A 12,723-nucleotide genomic window follows, 5' to 3' on the forward strand; every position below is an offset into this window, starting at 1 on the left:
CAGGGATCAATCTTGGGTCATGTCTTATTTACCATTTATATTACAGGTGCACTATGCAGTTTTGGAAGAGGATATTTGCTTACAATTACAAATTGCACTAAAGCTACTTTACTATACATGTAATTCTTAGAATTATTGTATCTTATTTAATCATAAATCAAAACAGAATCATTCTGAGGCACCGTGAACCAAACATTGTAAACAACTGCAGTGAAACAGCAACTTTTCAGGCAGACAACTTTTTCTATCTTCAGTGTTCCAGGGACCGAGTGTTTATTCACTCATCTTTGAGTGGCTGTCAAGTTCATCTTTATGCAGATGACACTATTGTTTATTGTATTGCTGACTCTCTAGAACTAGCCATTGAGAACCATGTTTTGCTCTGCATGATGTGCTTATTGGACTTAGCACTTTCAGTGCCAAAAACGAGTTAAGTCGTTTCTGGGCCCATGTCGTTCAGTGCCAAAAACGACTTAAAGGAAAACTCCAACATTTGGGAAATTTGCTTATTTGCCATCTACCCTGGAGTTAGACAAGAAGATACATACCTTTTTCTTCTCTGTGCATGCAGTAGGAGTAGGAAGACGTTGGGAACTAGGCTAATGGAGGAACCTACTTCCAGTGACTGACGCTAAGTTAGGCTAACGGTGCTCGTCTTCCTACTCCTACTGCATGCACAGAGAAGAAAAAGGTATGTATCTTAACACTCCAACATTTTGGGAACCCTGGAGTTAGACAAGAAGATGCATACCTTTTTCTTCTCTGTGCATGCAGTAGGAGTAGGAAGACGTTTGAAACTAGGCTAATGGAGGAACCTACTTCCAGTGACTGACGCTAAGCTAGGCTAACGGTGCGTGTCTTCCTACTCCTACTGCATGCACAGAGAAGAAAAAGGGTATGTATCTTCTTGTCTAACTCCAGGGTAAATGCCAAATAAGCTAATTTCCCAAAATGTTGGAGTCGTAGTTTCTGGGTTGTTTTTCCTTTTTTTTCTCTCGATATTTTTATTCATTATCCACCCAGGGAGCCTGTTGTTACCATAGGGAATGAGTCTGAGGTCGCCAAAGTGCAATACCGGCCGCATCCAGCTGCTAGACGGTGGTATTATGCACCCTTTGAAACCATGTATCTTGGCCTGTGGGTCGATCTAATGGGTCTGGGTAATCAAATTTTTTTGTTGTTGCTCAAGCTCAGCGGTTATAACGGTCGGATTGAGAAGAATCAAATGCTCCCGACGCATGATGTGTGGTGGATTATGTTGGCGACACGATGGACATCACTACTTGAAATCGCGGAATAATTGGAATATTCCTTTTGGGGTACATCCTAGTCAAGGTAAGGGCTATATGATATCAATCTTGCGTTGATCCAAGCATGCATTTGTTCTGAGCTAGGGAAGTCAGCCTTTTCCTTTGATGCCTCTAACTTCCCTTCCCTTGGAATGTTTAAACGTTGATTTCAGACTATTGTGTGACTACCTGTAACTGTTTTAGTTGATATTTTTAAATTATTTTGAAAAGTTTAAAAAATTTTACTCTGGTGTTTAAATTTCTGTGAATATTGTTTTTGTTATTTAATCGTCGTTTCTGTAAATGAGGGAAACCTCAGATGCTTACGATTTTAAATAAAGGTTGAAATGTCTTCAGCTCGATCCAAACGTGTGTCTGTAACGTTAGTCCACAACCTATGCCGTTGGTGGCGATCAAAGCATCAAAAAACGACCCCCCCCCCCCCCCTTTCATGCATTCATGATGAAACATAATACCTATGATATAGATTTGATTTGAGAATAATAGCGGGTCCAGGCAAGAAATTATAACAGTTATAGTATAATAAGGCTATTCCTCAGCATTTCAGGAATGACCCCAGACCGATCTAAAAACATACTTATATTCACCAATCACCACGGTTTAACGCCCGAATGTATGCATGGAAAAATTATCTCTTTTTTGCATCTTGACCGGAAGAAAGTCACCATAGGATAGCTATAATATAGAATATAGTTATAGCTCTACAAACAAGGTGATGGATTCTTATCTATCTACTGATGGTGTTGCTACATAGGGCTGCGTCTAATGGTTGGCACTGAAAGTGTTAACACTTTCTTTGCCAGGCTTATGTACATCCTTATACCATCCTCTGCCAGCTCTATTTGTCTATGGAGAAGTTCCCTTTCTTTGCAGGGCTATAACTTTTTAAATTGTATTGCTAAATTGACATTACTATGGCACATTCAACGTCAATTATCTATCGTTCAGGATGTAGGAACGTTATACTTTTTCATTCACATATTCATACTAAAATACGGTCTAAAGTATAAATATGTTTTTATTGTTTTCTGCAGCATTCTGCAGAACGTGATTTATAGCCCTGCATTATATTGATAATCAAATACAGTTAGATAGCGATCGGCGCGAGATAAAAAAATTCAAATGGACGTGCTTCTAGAAGTTACTACTTATCATCTGATGTTGACCGGATGGGGGGGGGGGGGGGGGTCGTTTATAATTCCGTGGCCAACGTTAGATGATTCATCTAGTGTGGGTGATATGATCATTAGAGCAGTTTGTATCGAACACGGTAAAAAAAAAAACTGAAACTTACCCCAGTCTCCTCGGGCCGTTGGGCGATGAGCGTGGAGCAAAAATATTCCTATTATGGGATGTTGAAATATGCGATCCATCTCCAGGTTGTATAATAGTATATACGTCCAAATCATGTTGTTTATCGAGTTATTGGTAACGGATCGCTATCCATTGTGTCTAGCTTGAGTCCTGGGACCTATAGCGAGTGATCGGACCGAATTTGGATGAGCACCAGTTTCCGTTCCGGTTTCCGGTTTGGGCGATCCGCCGATCGGCCACCAGATGGCGCTCTTGAACCGTTTGAGAGTTGAGAGGGGATCAACAGTAGATCTCAAGTCTCCGCGGGAGAAATATGATTGCGATCCCAGATTTTTGAAATATTGATCTCAATGACGTGTTACGGCGTCATTGGCAGAATTAGCATGGCGGGGAATGACGAGTTAAAGCGTCCTTGGCAATTAAAGTGTTAAGCTTGTACTTAATGCAAATAAAACCAAATTCATGATGTTCTCTCGGGCTAGAGATATTGTTTACAATAAATTGCATATATCGACTGTGAATGGGTCTGACATTGAGAGTTACATAATACAAATATTGGCTTGATGATAAATGTACATTAAAAATAAATATCATCTTGACAGTAAACTGCGACAGAACCAGCTCCCCAATGATTAGCAGAAAGAGGGTGTTATGGAGATGTGATTTATAGACTGCTTCCATTCTTAAAGGAACACTCCAACATTTTGGGAAATTTGCTTATTTAACATCTTCCCTGGAGTTAGACAAGAAGATACATACCTTTTTTGTCTCTCTGCATGCATTAGGTTTAGGGAACGCCTGGACCGTTAGCCTGTGTGACTGGGAGACTCGTGTGACTGGGAGACTTGTGTGTCTGGGAGACTTGTGTGACTGGGAGACTTGTGTGACTGGGAGACTTGTGTGACTGGGAGACTTGTGTGACTTGGAGACTTGTGTGACTGTGACTGGGAGACTTGTGTGACTTGGAGACTTGTGTGACTGGGAGACTTGTGTGACTGGGAGACTTGTGTGTCTGGGAGACTTGTGTGACTGGGAGACTTGTGTGACTGGGAGACTTGTGTGACTAGGAGACTCTGGGAGACTTCTGGTGGATCCTGCTGGACGTCACTCACTTCACCATAATTGATAAATGACAGAGCATGGGGGGAAAAATACATTATTGTTGGGAACTAAGCTAAGCTAGGCTAACGGTCCAGGCGTTCCCTAAGCCTAATGCATGCAGAGAGACAAAAAAGGTATGTATCTTCTTGTCTAACTCCAGGGAAGATGTTAAATAAACTAATTTCCCAAAATGTTGGAGTGTTCCTTTAAGCCCTTATATTCTGTGCTGTATTATATCACTGATGTATCAGCCAGGCCACCATTTGACTTCATCTTTGATATGTAATGCCAAATGGGTCATACCTGTATTTCATCAGTTTTTAGCAGCGCCAGGCAATGATGCTATCAGGCATTATAGTAACACGTGGTCACGATTTTATGAACATATGGTTGTGTGGTCTTGCCGCATGATTGATCGTAATGATCGAAGCTCCAGTGTTCTCTTGTACAACTGGCTTAGTAGTGGTTAAAGGATGGCGTCACCTTTTTTGAACCCAGGCCCTATTTAAACATTGTCTGGCATGTTAACTAGTACAGGCCATAATTTCATTGATCGCTTTAGTATTGAGAAACATTGTGCATCCTCTCACCAGGCTCCAATTCAATCCAATGAGGTTTTTAGCCTTCAAAAACCATGATATGTGTCCTTTTACAAAACAGGAAGCTCACAGTATTAATCAGATGTGTCTTCACATATTCTACTTAGGAAATGGATGCAAACCATTCATCGTATCAAAGGTTATGAGTTTCATAAGCCGTACATATGTAACTGGCAGGAAAAGAGTGTATGTTGATCGGTATGGTTATAATTATTTCCTGTTCCAGTGTTTGTTAATATCAATAGCTGACAGGACATTAACTTGGGTCCAAGCTGTACCCTAGGAACGCAATTCCACTGACGTCTCCATCTGACTGGCTGCTTCATCTCTCCTTTTCCAGACCTTTCCGCTGCTGTCCAGAAGTTCTCGCAGTCATTGCAGGAATTCCAGTTTGAGTGCATAGGTGACGCAGAGACAGATGACGAGGTGAACATCGGTAAGTCTAGTTAAGTCAGGCCCAGGGGGTCTCTCTCTATCTCTCTCTCTTTCTCTCTCTTTCTCACAGAACTGCCAGCACAACACAAACACCACGCATCGACTGTGATATTGGCCGGATGGAAAAACACAGTGAGCGAGAGGCTGATCTCTCTCTCTCTCTCTCTCTCTCTCTCTCTCTCTCTCTCTCTCTCTCTCTCTCTCTCTCTCTCTCTCTCTCTCTCTCTCTCTCTCTCTCTCTCTCTCTCTCTCTCTCTCTCTCTCTCTCTCTCTCTCTCTCTCTCTCTCTCTCTCTCTCTCTCTCTCTCTCTATCTCTCTCTCTCCTGTCACCTTAATTATGACCTTTCCCTGGTATTTCTGAGGGTCCCCCAGGGAGCTCCTTCCGTAAAATGTACTGCACTCTTTACACTTATATGAAGAATCTATATCGTCTACTGACCCTGGACCAAATAATCATTGCACAACAATATACGTTTTTTGATTGAATATCAATCACTACATTGTCGATGAGGAGCAATTAAAAGAGATAGGCTTTACCCGACTCATCAGGATATTTTTGCGGGCAAACTTGAGCATACTGATTCCTGGAAGGGGACTATAGATCTGAGTATAGATCTCGCAATTGTCTGCATCGCATGCATAATTAATGCTATTGATTTGCGTATGATGTTTCCCCCTGTATATATTTTCATGTCTTTAAGAGATCAAAGAGACTAATTGTGATTAGTGTCGGAGATTAATGGAGGTGCGAACCTCCCAAGCCTCCAAGAGGAATATGAAAGCAGATGTGTGGAGGCCTTGTCTGGCCTCCCAGCCGGGCCTCCTCTTCCTCCCACTGGTTTTTCTTCCTCTTCGCTGCTCATCATCCTCCAGCCTTGCACTCTGTGGTGGTGTCACAGTCCATCTGTGTGGTCTCCAAACTGGATGCATATCTCCTCCGTGTGAGGCTGTAATATTCATCTGAAATCATAATGAGTGGGTCTATTTCTCCACACACACAAAGCTGCAGTAGAGCCTGTGTGATAGGCAGGGTTGAGGAAGACCAATTATGTTAATTGGGGGGGGGCTTCTACTATCCTCATTATGATTTAGCACGCTTTAATTTGTAGCAATGCAGCCCTTCCCTGGCCTTCAGTCAAGAGCACTGTTGATCACAGTTTCTACAGCGGATGTTCCGTTGTCCACCTGTTAGCCAATTGGCCCTGTCTGGTAGTTATGGTGCAGACTGCTGGCACTATGGAGCATTGGAGCAGACTTAGATCACTGATCCGCAGGCATCCGTTGGGAAGCATTTTATTGACATGTCTGATGCAGGGAATTGGGAATACCCAGGGGAGATCTTTAATCGGGAGTTCCATGGATGAGAACAGATATAAACGTAAAAGTGTGCATATACAGTTGGGCTCCGATAATTCTAGTGTCGTTTTTGAGACTTCCTTGCAGAAACACATATACACCACTTGTACACGTCAACGCCATCACACAGATGCACTTGCATTTTGGCAACAGAAGAAGAGTTGTGCCCCAGCCGACCTGTGAAGATATGCCAGGGTAGCAGGCTGAACCCTGTCTATAAGATGTTTATAAGCTAACATGTCCAGTTGGATGGTTGGTTGTCAGCACTGATTTTATAATGAATATAATAGTATAATTAGTATAACATGATAATAAACTACTTTAATAACTACTTGCTAATGTCCTGCACCCACTCATTCATTACATTTGTATCCTTAAACTGAACAACCATATAACCTTTGTAAAATCAATTGAAATCACGTTAGAGTGTGAATATGATATATCACAAGAAAGTACTCAACCTCTACTGTCTTTAACTATGATGAATGAACACAACATTTAACTAGGAATGAACACAACACTCTAGCTTACCATCTTTGGATAATAAAGTTTGAAAACATTGTTGCTTTGGAAACTTAAAACTGAGTTATATGGTTCTTCGTCTGAGGTTAACTCACAACAAAGTCTGTTTATTAGTCTGTATATTATTATTATTATTATTATTATTATTATTATTATCTATAACTGCTGGGCTCAGTGGGTTGGCTGGTTGGCTGGCTGGCTGGTTGGTTCTTTGGTTGGTTGGTTGGTTGGTGTGTGTGTGCATGCGTGCTGGAATCAACTTCCACATACTGCATACCCCTCTGAGCCCCTATAAAGCACTAGAAGCCTTATTTAGGTGCTATTCCTGAACTTTGGTGGTTATCATCCGTTCAGTAGCTGCTTAAACTTAGCTCTGGTCGAACTCTGATACTGTTGTATTTTAGTTCTGGAGCTAAACAATGACCAGTGTGAGTTGATAAAAAGGCATTTTAGTGATTTACTTTCTGATTTTAAAGGGAAAATCCATGCTAAAATTGTATTCATGAATGTTATTTCTAGGGCCTGCCCAAAGCTTCAAAGCTTAATTTGCTGCCATTATAATCAATGTCGAGATCACTATTCTAATACTTTGTTTTCTTTGTTTTTGTGTGTGTTTTTTTTTACCACTCCAAAAGCATAAGAAATAGGCTATCTTATAGAAACAATTATTAAGGCTGTCAATCGATTAAAATATTTAATCTGATTAATTGCATGATTGTCCATAGTTAACTTGCGATTCATCGCAAATTAATCGCATATTTTTTATCTGTTCTAAATCTACCTTAAACGGATCTTTTTCAAGTTTTAATACTCTTATCAACATGAGAGTCAACAAAATGATTGCTTTATGCAGCCATTTAACACAAAAGGATGACCCTCATGCATTACAAATTTGCATCAAATTCAAAACAGAGTGATGCACAAAATAACTTAAAAGAAAATAATAATTTAAAACAATGAATAAAGTGTGCATGAAATAATAGGGGAAAGAAAACGGTAGGAACTTGTTACATTCACCCACACAAGGGCTGATGACTCACCCCCCCCCCTCTCTCTCTCACACACACACTCTCCCAGCTCTCTTTCTCTCTTGCCCCTTCCTCATCCTTCTCACCCCCCCCTCTCTCTCTCTCTCTCTCTCTCTCTCTCTCTCTCTCTCTCTCTCTCTCTCTCTCTCTCTCTCTCTCTCTCTCTCTCTCTCTTTCTCTCTCTCACACACACACACACACACACACACACACACACACACACACACACACACACACACACACACACACACACACACACACACACACACACTTTGAGTCAGAAACAAACATAGTATCAATAATACACCTGAGTGAAGTCCAGTAAAAAAAATAAAAAAATGTAAGCGTTAATATCGCGTTAACTTTGACAGCCTTAAAAATAATCCAACATTAATTTAGAGAATCAGTTATTCTCAGACAACAACATCATATGAACGTTCAGAAAAAGCTGTTGACAACACAGCTCTCATTTACCCTCCGCATTGAAACTTTCATGCTTTGATCATTTGATGATAATTACCATAATTATTTCTACACGGTACAGCTCAGTTTCGATTTGTGAATAATATGAACAAGTATCTCCTTCAGCTGAACGGGACACTCTAAAATCTCATATATAAACCCACCCAAACCTTCACCGTACCATAACCATTAACCACCCATTGGACGTGGTGCATGACACGGTACATGAGATACCTAGTTTTTTGTGAATCCCTAAACTGAACACCAGATAGACAAGACTCTAGTGATGATGTCATCAAGAGACAAATCCTGGAGCTCCATGGACACTATGACAGTAACCATGGTGATTTAACTCCATGGACACTATGACAGTAACCATGGTGATTTAACTCCTAGGACACTATGACAGTAACCATGGTGATTTAACTCTGAGGACACTATGACAGTAACCATGGTGATTTAACTCCATGGACACTATGACAGTAACCATGTTGATTTAACTCTGAGGACACTATGACAGTACCCATGGTGATTCTACTGAGATATTGGTTACATTTTCTGATTCAGAGCTGTAAGCCCAACATTTCATCAAAAACTTGATGACATCACAAGTTCAAGTCTTCATCCTCTAATTTACAGTTTAGGGAGACAGTTGTTTATACAGTAGATATTGAATGAACATTCCAAGATCATTGGAATAACATGAAGTAAATTCAATTTTAGGGTAGCTTTTCCCTTTAATCAAATGTCAGATGCTGTCCCCAGTGTACAAACACAGCTGTTTCATTTGTACGATGGGCCAAGTTTTTCACTAAACTATAACATTTTATGAGGCTGTTTACTGTGCCAAATTTAGCTTTTCTTCTCACCATCCATCATGAGTTTCTTTTAAAACATTCTGAGACCTACATATTCTCATTTGTGGGGGTTGCCTAGGGGTTGGTGGCTGACAGGGGATCTTGAGGGGGCATGCAAGGTCAACAGTATGTGTTAGAAGTGTTAAGTTGAGATGCAGCTTAGCACTGGGTGTCAATTTGTATAATTATTATGTTTTGATTTGCACCTATTCAAATGTATGTGTATTTGTACATTTAGTGTATAAGGACATTATTAACCCCTTAAGCCCGACGGCACAGGGCAGAGATTCATATCACGCCATAAATCGATCAATACAGAACGTATTCATTAATGTTGTGTTTCTTTTTAAAATGTAGCCAAGAGTAAAGACCCTAACCCTATCAAAACAGCAGTCAAAGTGTATATTTTCAGCACTACGTTTGTTTACCAATGATTTTAAGTGTTATTAGCAAAATTATGAGTTTATAAATATCTCGGTGCATCCCGATGGAAACCAGATGAATTCGATGGAAATAAAGGAAGCTGTCATAAGTGTGTGTAGTCCTATGAACGCGGAGACCCAGGGCTTTCGATGGGCTTTCGAATTTCATAAAACTACACTTCCCAGCTCACGCCAGCCCTTGTCAATCATCTGACTTCCAGCGTGAACTTATTTTATTTGTATGTTATTTTCGTGATCATATCTCACGGGTCGAACAAACCTGAACGTTATTGCCAAAAAATAGAATGTAGTTTGTTTCTTTACCTTTCTGTGAACATCCAACCGCGGCTCAATCAGATGAAAAATGGCGGAGCTATTTACATTACAAAATATTAACTGTACTTACATATTTCATTCACGGTCAGTGGCGCCTGGTGGTACTAAATCCAGATTGAACTCTGTCATTGGAAAGAGGAGATTTTGCCGATCCATAGATGTGTGACTTGGCCATAATAAGGTCATTTATAGGCCTGATATTCTATATTTATATTTCAAATGGCATGTGTCCGGATGGCAAAATTCAGTACTGTATCTACAAAAAACCCTGTAAATCATCTGCCCTTTATTAATTTGCTTAGATGTTTTGTACACTTGATCTCAAGAAGGTGCTGAATGAGCTCAGTGGCAATTTCCCACGTCTGGTCAATGTTAGCATGGTGTTATGTGAAAAAAGAAATGAGCCATATCGGCCAATACACTGCCGATACCGATCGTTTTTGGTTTAATAACTTTTTATTTTTTTTATATATAATTTTTTATTTTTTTTAATAAAATATATATATTATATAATTATACTTGTAGTTGTATTATCTGCGAGACATCGCCACCACGCAACAAGTAAAAATTCTCGCTATCTGCAAACAGCTCCACTGTCTGTGTGTATACTCTGCTTTGGTCAAATCACATTCAGCATGCCCTCATCCACGCGCAGCCTACCCCGGATGTAGCTAGGTTCCCTAGATAGATGAAACTTCCCTTCTCAACCAACCCATTGATAACAACCCATATAATAGCCTGTTTATGTTTGATTTTGCTCGTGTTCTTGTATATAGTGTAATATAGTTATATTTAGTTTGTTTGTTACGTTTGTTAGTTTCAAGTTCAAGTTTCTTTATTAGTTGTCATACAGAAGTACAGAATACTTTTATACAAAATGCTTCTTTCTGTTAAGCTCCAGAGACTGTGCTAGACAAAATAGATAACAGGCCTGTACACTGCGATGATATCATCGCGAATTGCCCCTTTAATTGGCCGTTGCGATTGGTAAATATTATCTGGGGGCGGGCTTGCGAGTAGTGCTTTCAAGCCTTGGATTCGCATTTCACTCCTAAATTATCCAAGGCGTATGATGACGCCACTCACGCGAGCTGAGCAGTGAGCACTCAGCAGGTATGATCAGCGGGAACAATCGACTGAGCACTCACTCTGATAGACTGGCTGACTTAGCTATGAAGAAAAGTAAAGTTAGTATTGCTTCATATTTTCGTCGCGTTCGACCTCCTATAGTGAGCCGAACTGAACTGAACTCAGACACACGGAGAGAGCTGCGGCGTCTGCTCCTCCTCCAGCCCTCTCGCACCCGTGGCTGTTGTAAACACTAGTCTCTAGTGGGACACTGGGACCTCGGTGAGCCTGCCAGCCGGCTAGCTACTGATAGCTATCAACAAATGCTCCAGTAAGTCTAGTAGACTCAGGGACCGAAACTAGAGAGCGCCACCCGCCATTTGCGCTCAGTTTTTATGTTTGGCGCCTCCCACTGAGACGTCTGAGCGCCGTGTGACGGGCAATCAAATAGTCATGTGAAAACCGAAAATCATGATCCAATTCTTTAGCGGAGTTCTCACTCGCTGTCTCAGCACACATGAAGCGCGCACCGCGCACTGCTGCTGCTGCTACCCCCTCCCCACCTGTTGCATGTAAACAGAGGCTATTGCCTCACCGTGACGTTAGTCTAGTCAGTGTGGGACCTTCGTGAGATAACGTTAGCTACCGTTACAAAATGACCCAGTCAACTATTCACTTAGTTTAATACATGACTTTGAGGCATTGTGTAACGTTATCCAGCCGGCTAGCTACGGATAGCTCCCGACATCAACAAATCCATCAGCAATAGTCCAGTGCATAATACCTCGGTTGGCTAGGTAACTAGTCACTACGAAATGTCGCAGTAAACTAAATAGTTCACTGAGGCGTTGTCCCAACGCCATCCAGCAGTAGCTACAGAAAGCTCCTGGCATCAATGTCCTACAAGCGTCCTGCAAGCTACCTACAACAACAACATGCGTATTCGAGTCCCTGGTTTACATCGCATGAGTGAGGGCTGCTGACTAGGGTCCAGGTGCAGCGCCGGAGAATTCTTTTGCATGCTGATTCTGAATGTAGCGTTTAGGGTCCAGCTGCACCCCCGGAGAATCCTTGCTGGAGCTGGCCACTCAAGTATACAAACAGACAGTGGAGCTGTTTGCAGACAGCGAGGTGGCGATGTCTCGCAGATAATACAACTACAAGTATGATTATATAATATATATATTTTATTCAAAATAATAATTATATAATTTTTTTTTAATCAAAAACAATCGATATAAATAATGGTAAAATTGTTATTTAAAAATTTGCCCCTAAAAAATATTTTTTGCCCCTAAATTTCTCATTTAGGGGCAAGTGTGCCCCTAGTGAAAAAGCTTAGCGTACAGCCCTGGATAAGTACAAAATAAGTATAGCATGTATAAAATAGAAGTCAAGTACGTAGACAAAAGTGTTCAGTATATACATATATACAATGTACAATGAGTAGAAGTACCTGAGTTACAATTACAGTACAAAGCAGAAATGGGATGAGGTACAATTTAGGTACAATTTACAGTAAGGTGTAATGAGGTATGGTTGGGTTGTGTCAGCTAAATGACCAAATGTATTTAAATATGTAACTCACAAAACATTCCATGGCCCCAAAATCATGTGGGGACCCCCCCTGGGGGTCCTGTCCCACAGGCAGGGGTGTAGCTCCAGATTCTGGGCCCCATGAAAGAATGTATTTGTAGGCCCCCAGTGAATGCGAGCGTGCACAAGCGCGTGAGCGGAATTTATTTTGGCAATTTTTTTATTGATGAAAACGCATAATATGGTTTTTATCTATACATTCGGATCAGCAGTTCAGCACCTGCACTGTTGGTGGGTGAGCCTAGTAAAGGATGTCGCATTGCGTTCATCTTCAATGAATGGACCAATGCAATAGTCTACCAAAGCCTCCCCTCTC

General features: G+C 41.0%; 1 protein-coding gene across 3 annotated transcripts in view; it reads left to right on the plus strand.

The window, feature by feature from the left end:
• The window catches only part of arhgap42b (Rho GTPase activating protein 42b), a 203,276-nt gene that overhangs the window by 49,037 nt on the left and 141,516 nt on the right, over positions 1-12,723 (plus strand). For all 3 annotated transcript variants that reach the window (XM_084314590.1, XM_084314592.1, XM_084314591.1), the window contains exon 2: positions 4,665-4,760. In XM_084314590.1, coding sequence (XP_084170716.1) covers positions 4,665-4,760 — 96 coding nt within the window. The remainder of the gene's footprint in view (positions 1-4,664; positions 4,761-12,723) is intronic.

This window comes from Notolepis coatsorum (assembly GCF_963971535.1).
Source record: "Notolepis coatsorum genome assembly, chromosome: 1".
Classification (NCBI taxonomy): Eukaryota; Metazoa; Chordata; class Actinopteri; order Aulopiformes; family Paralepididae; genus Notolepis; species Notolepis coatsorum.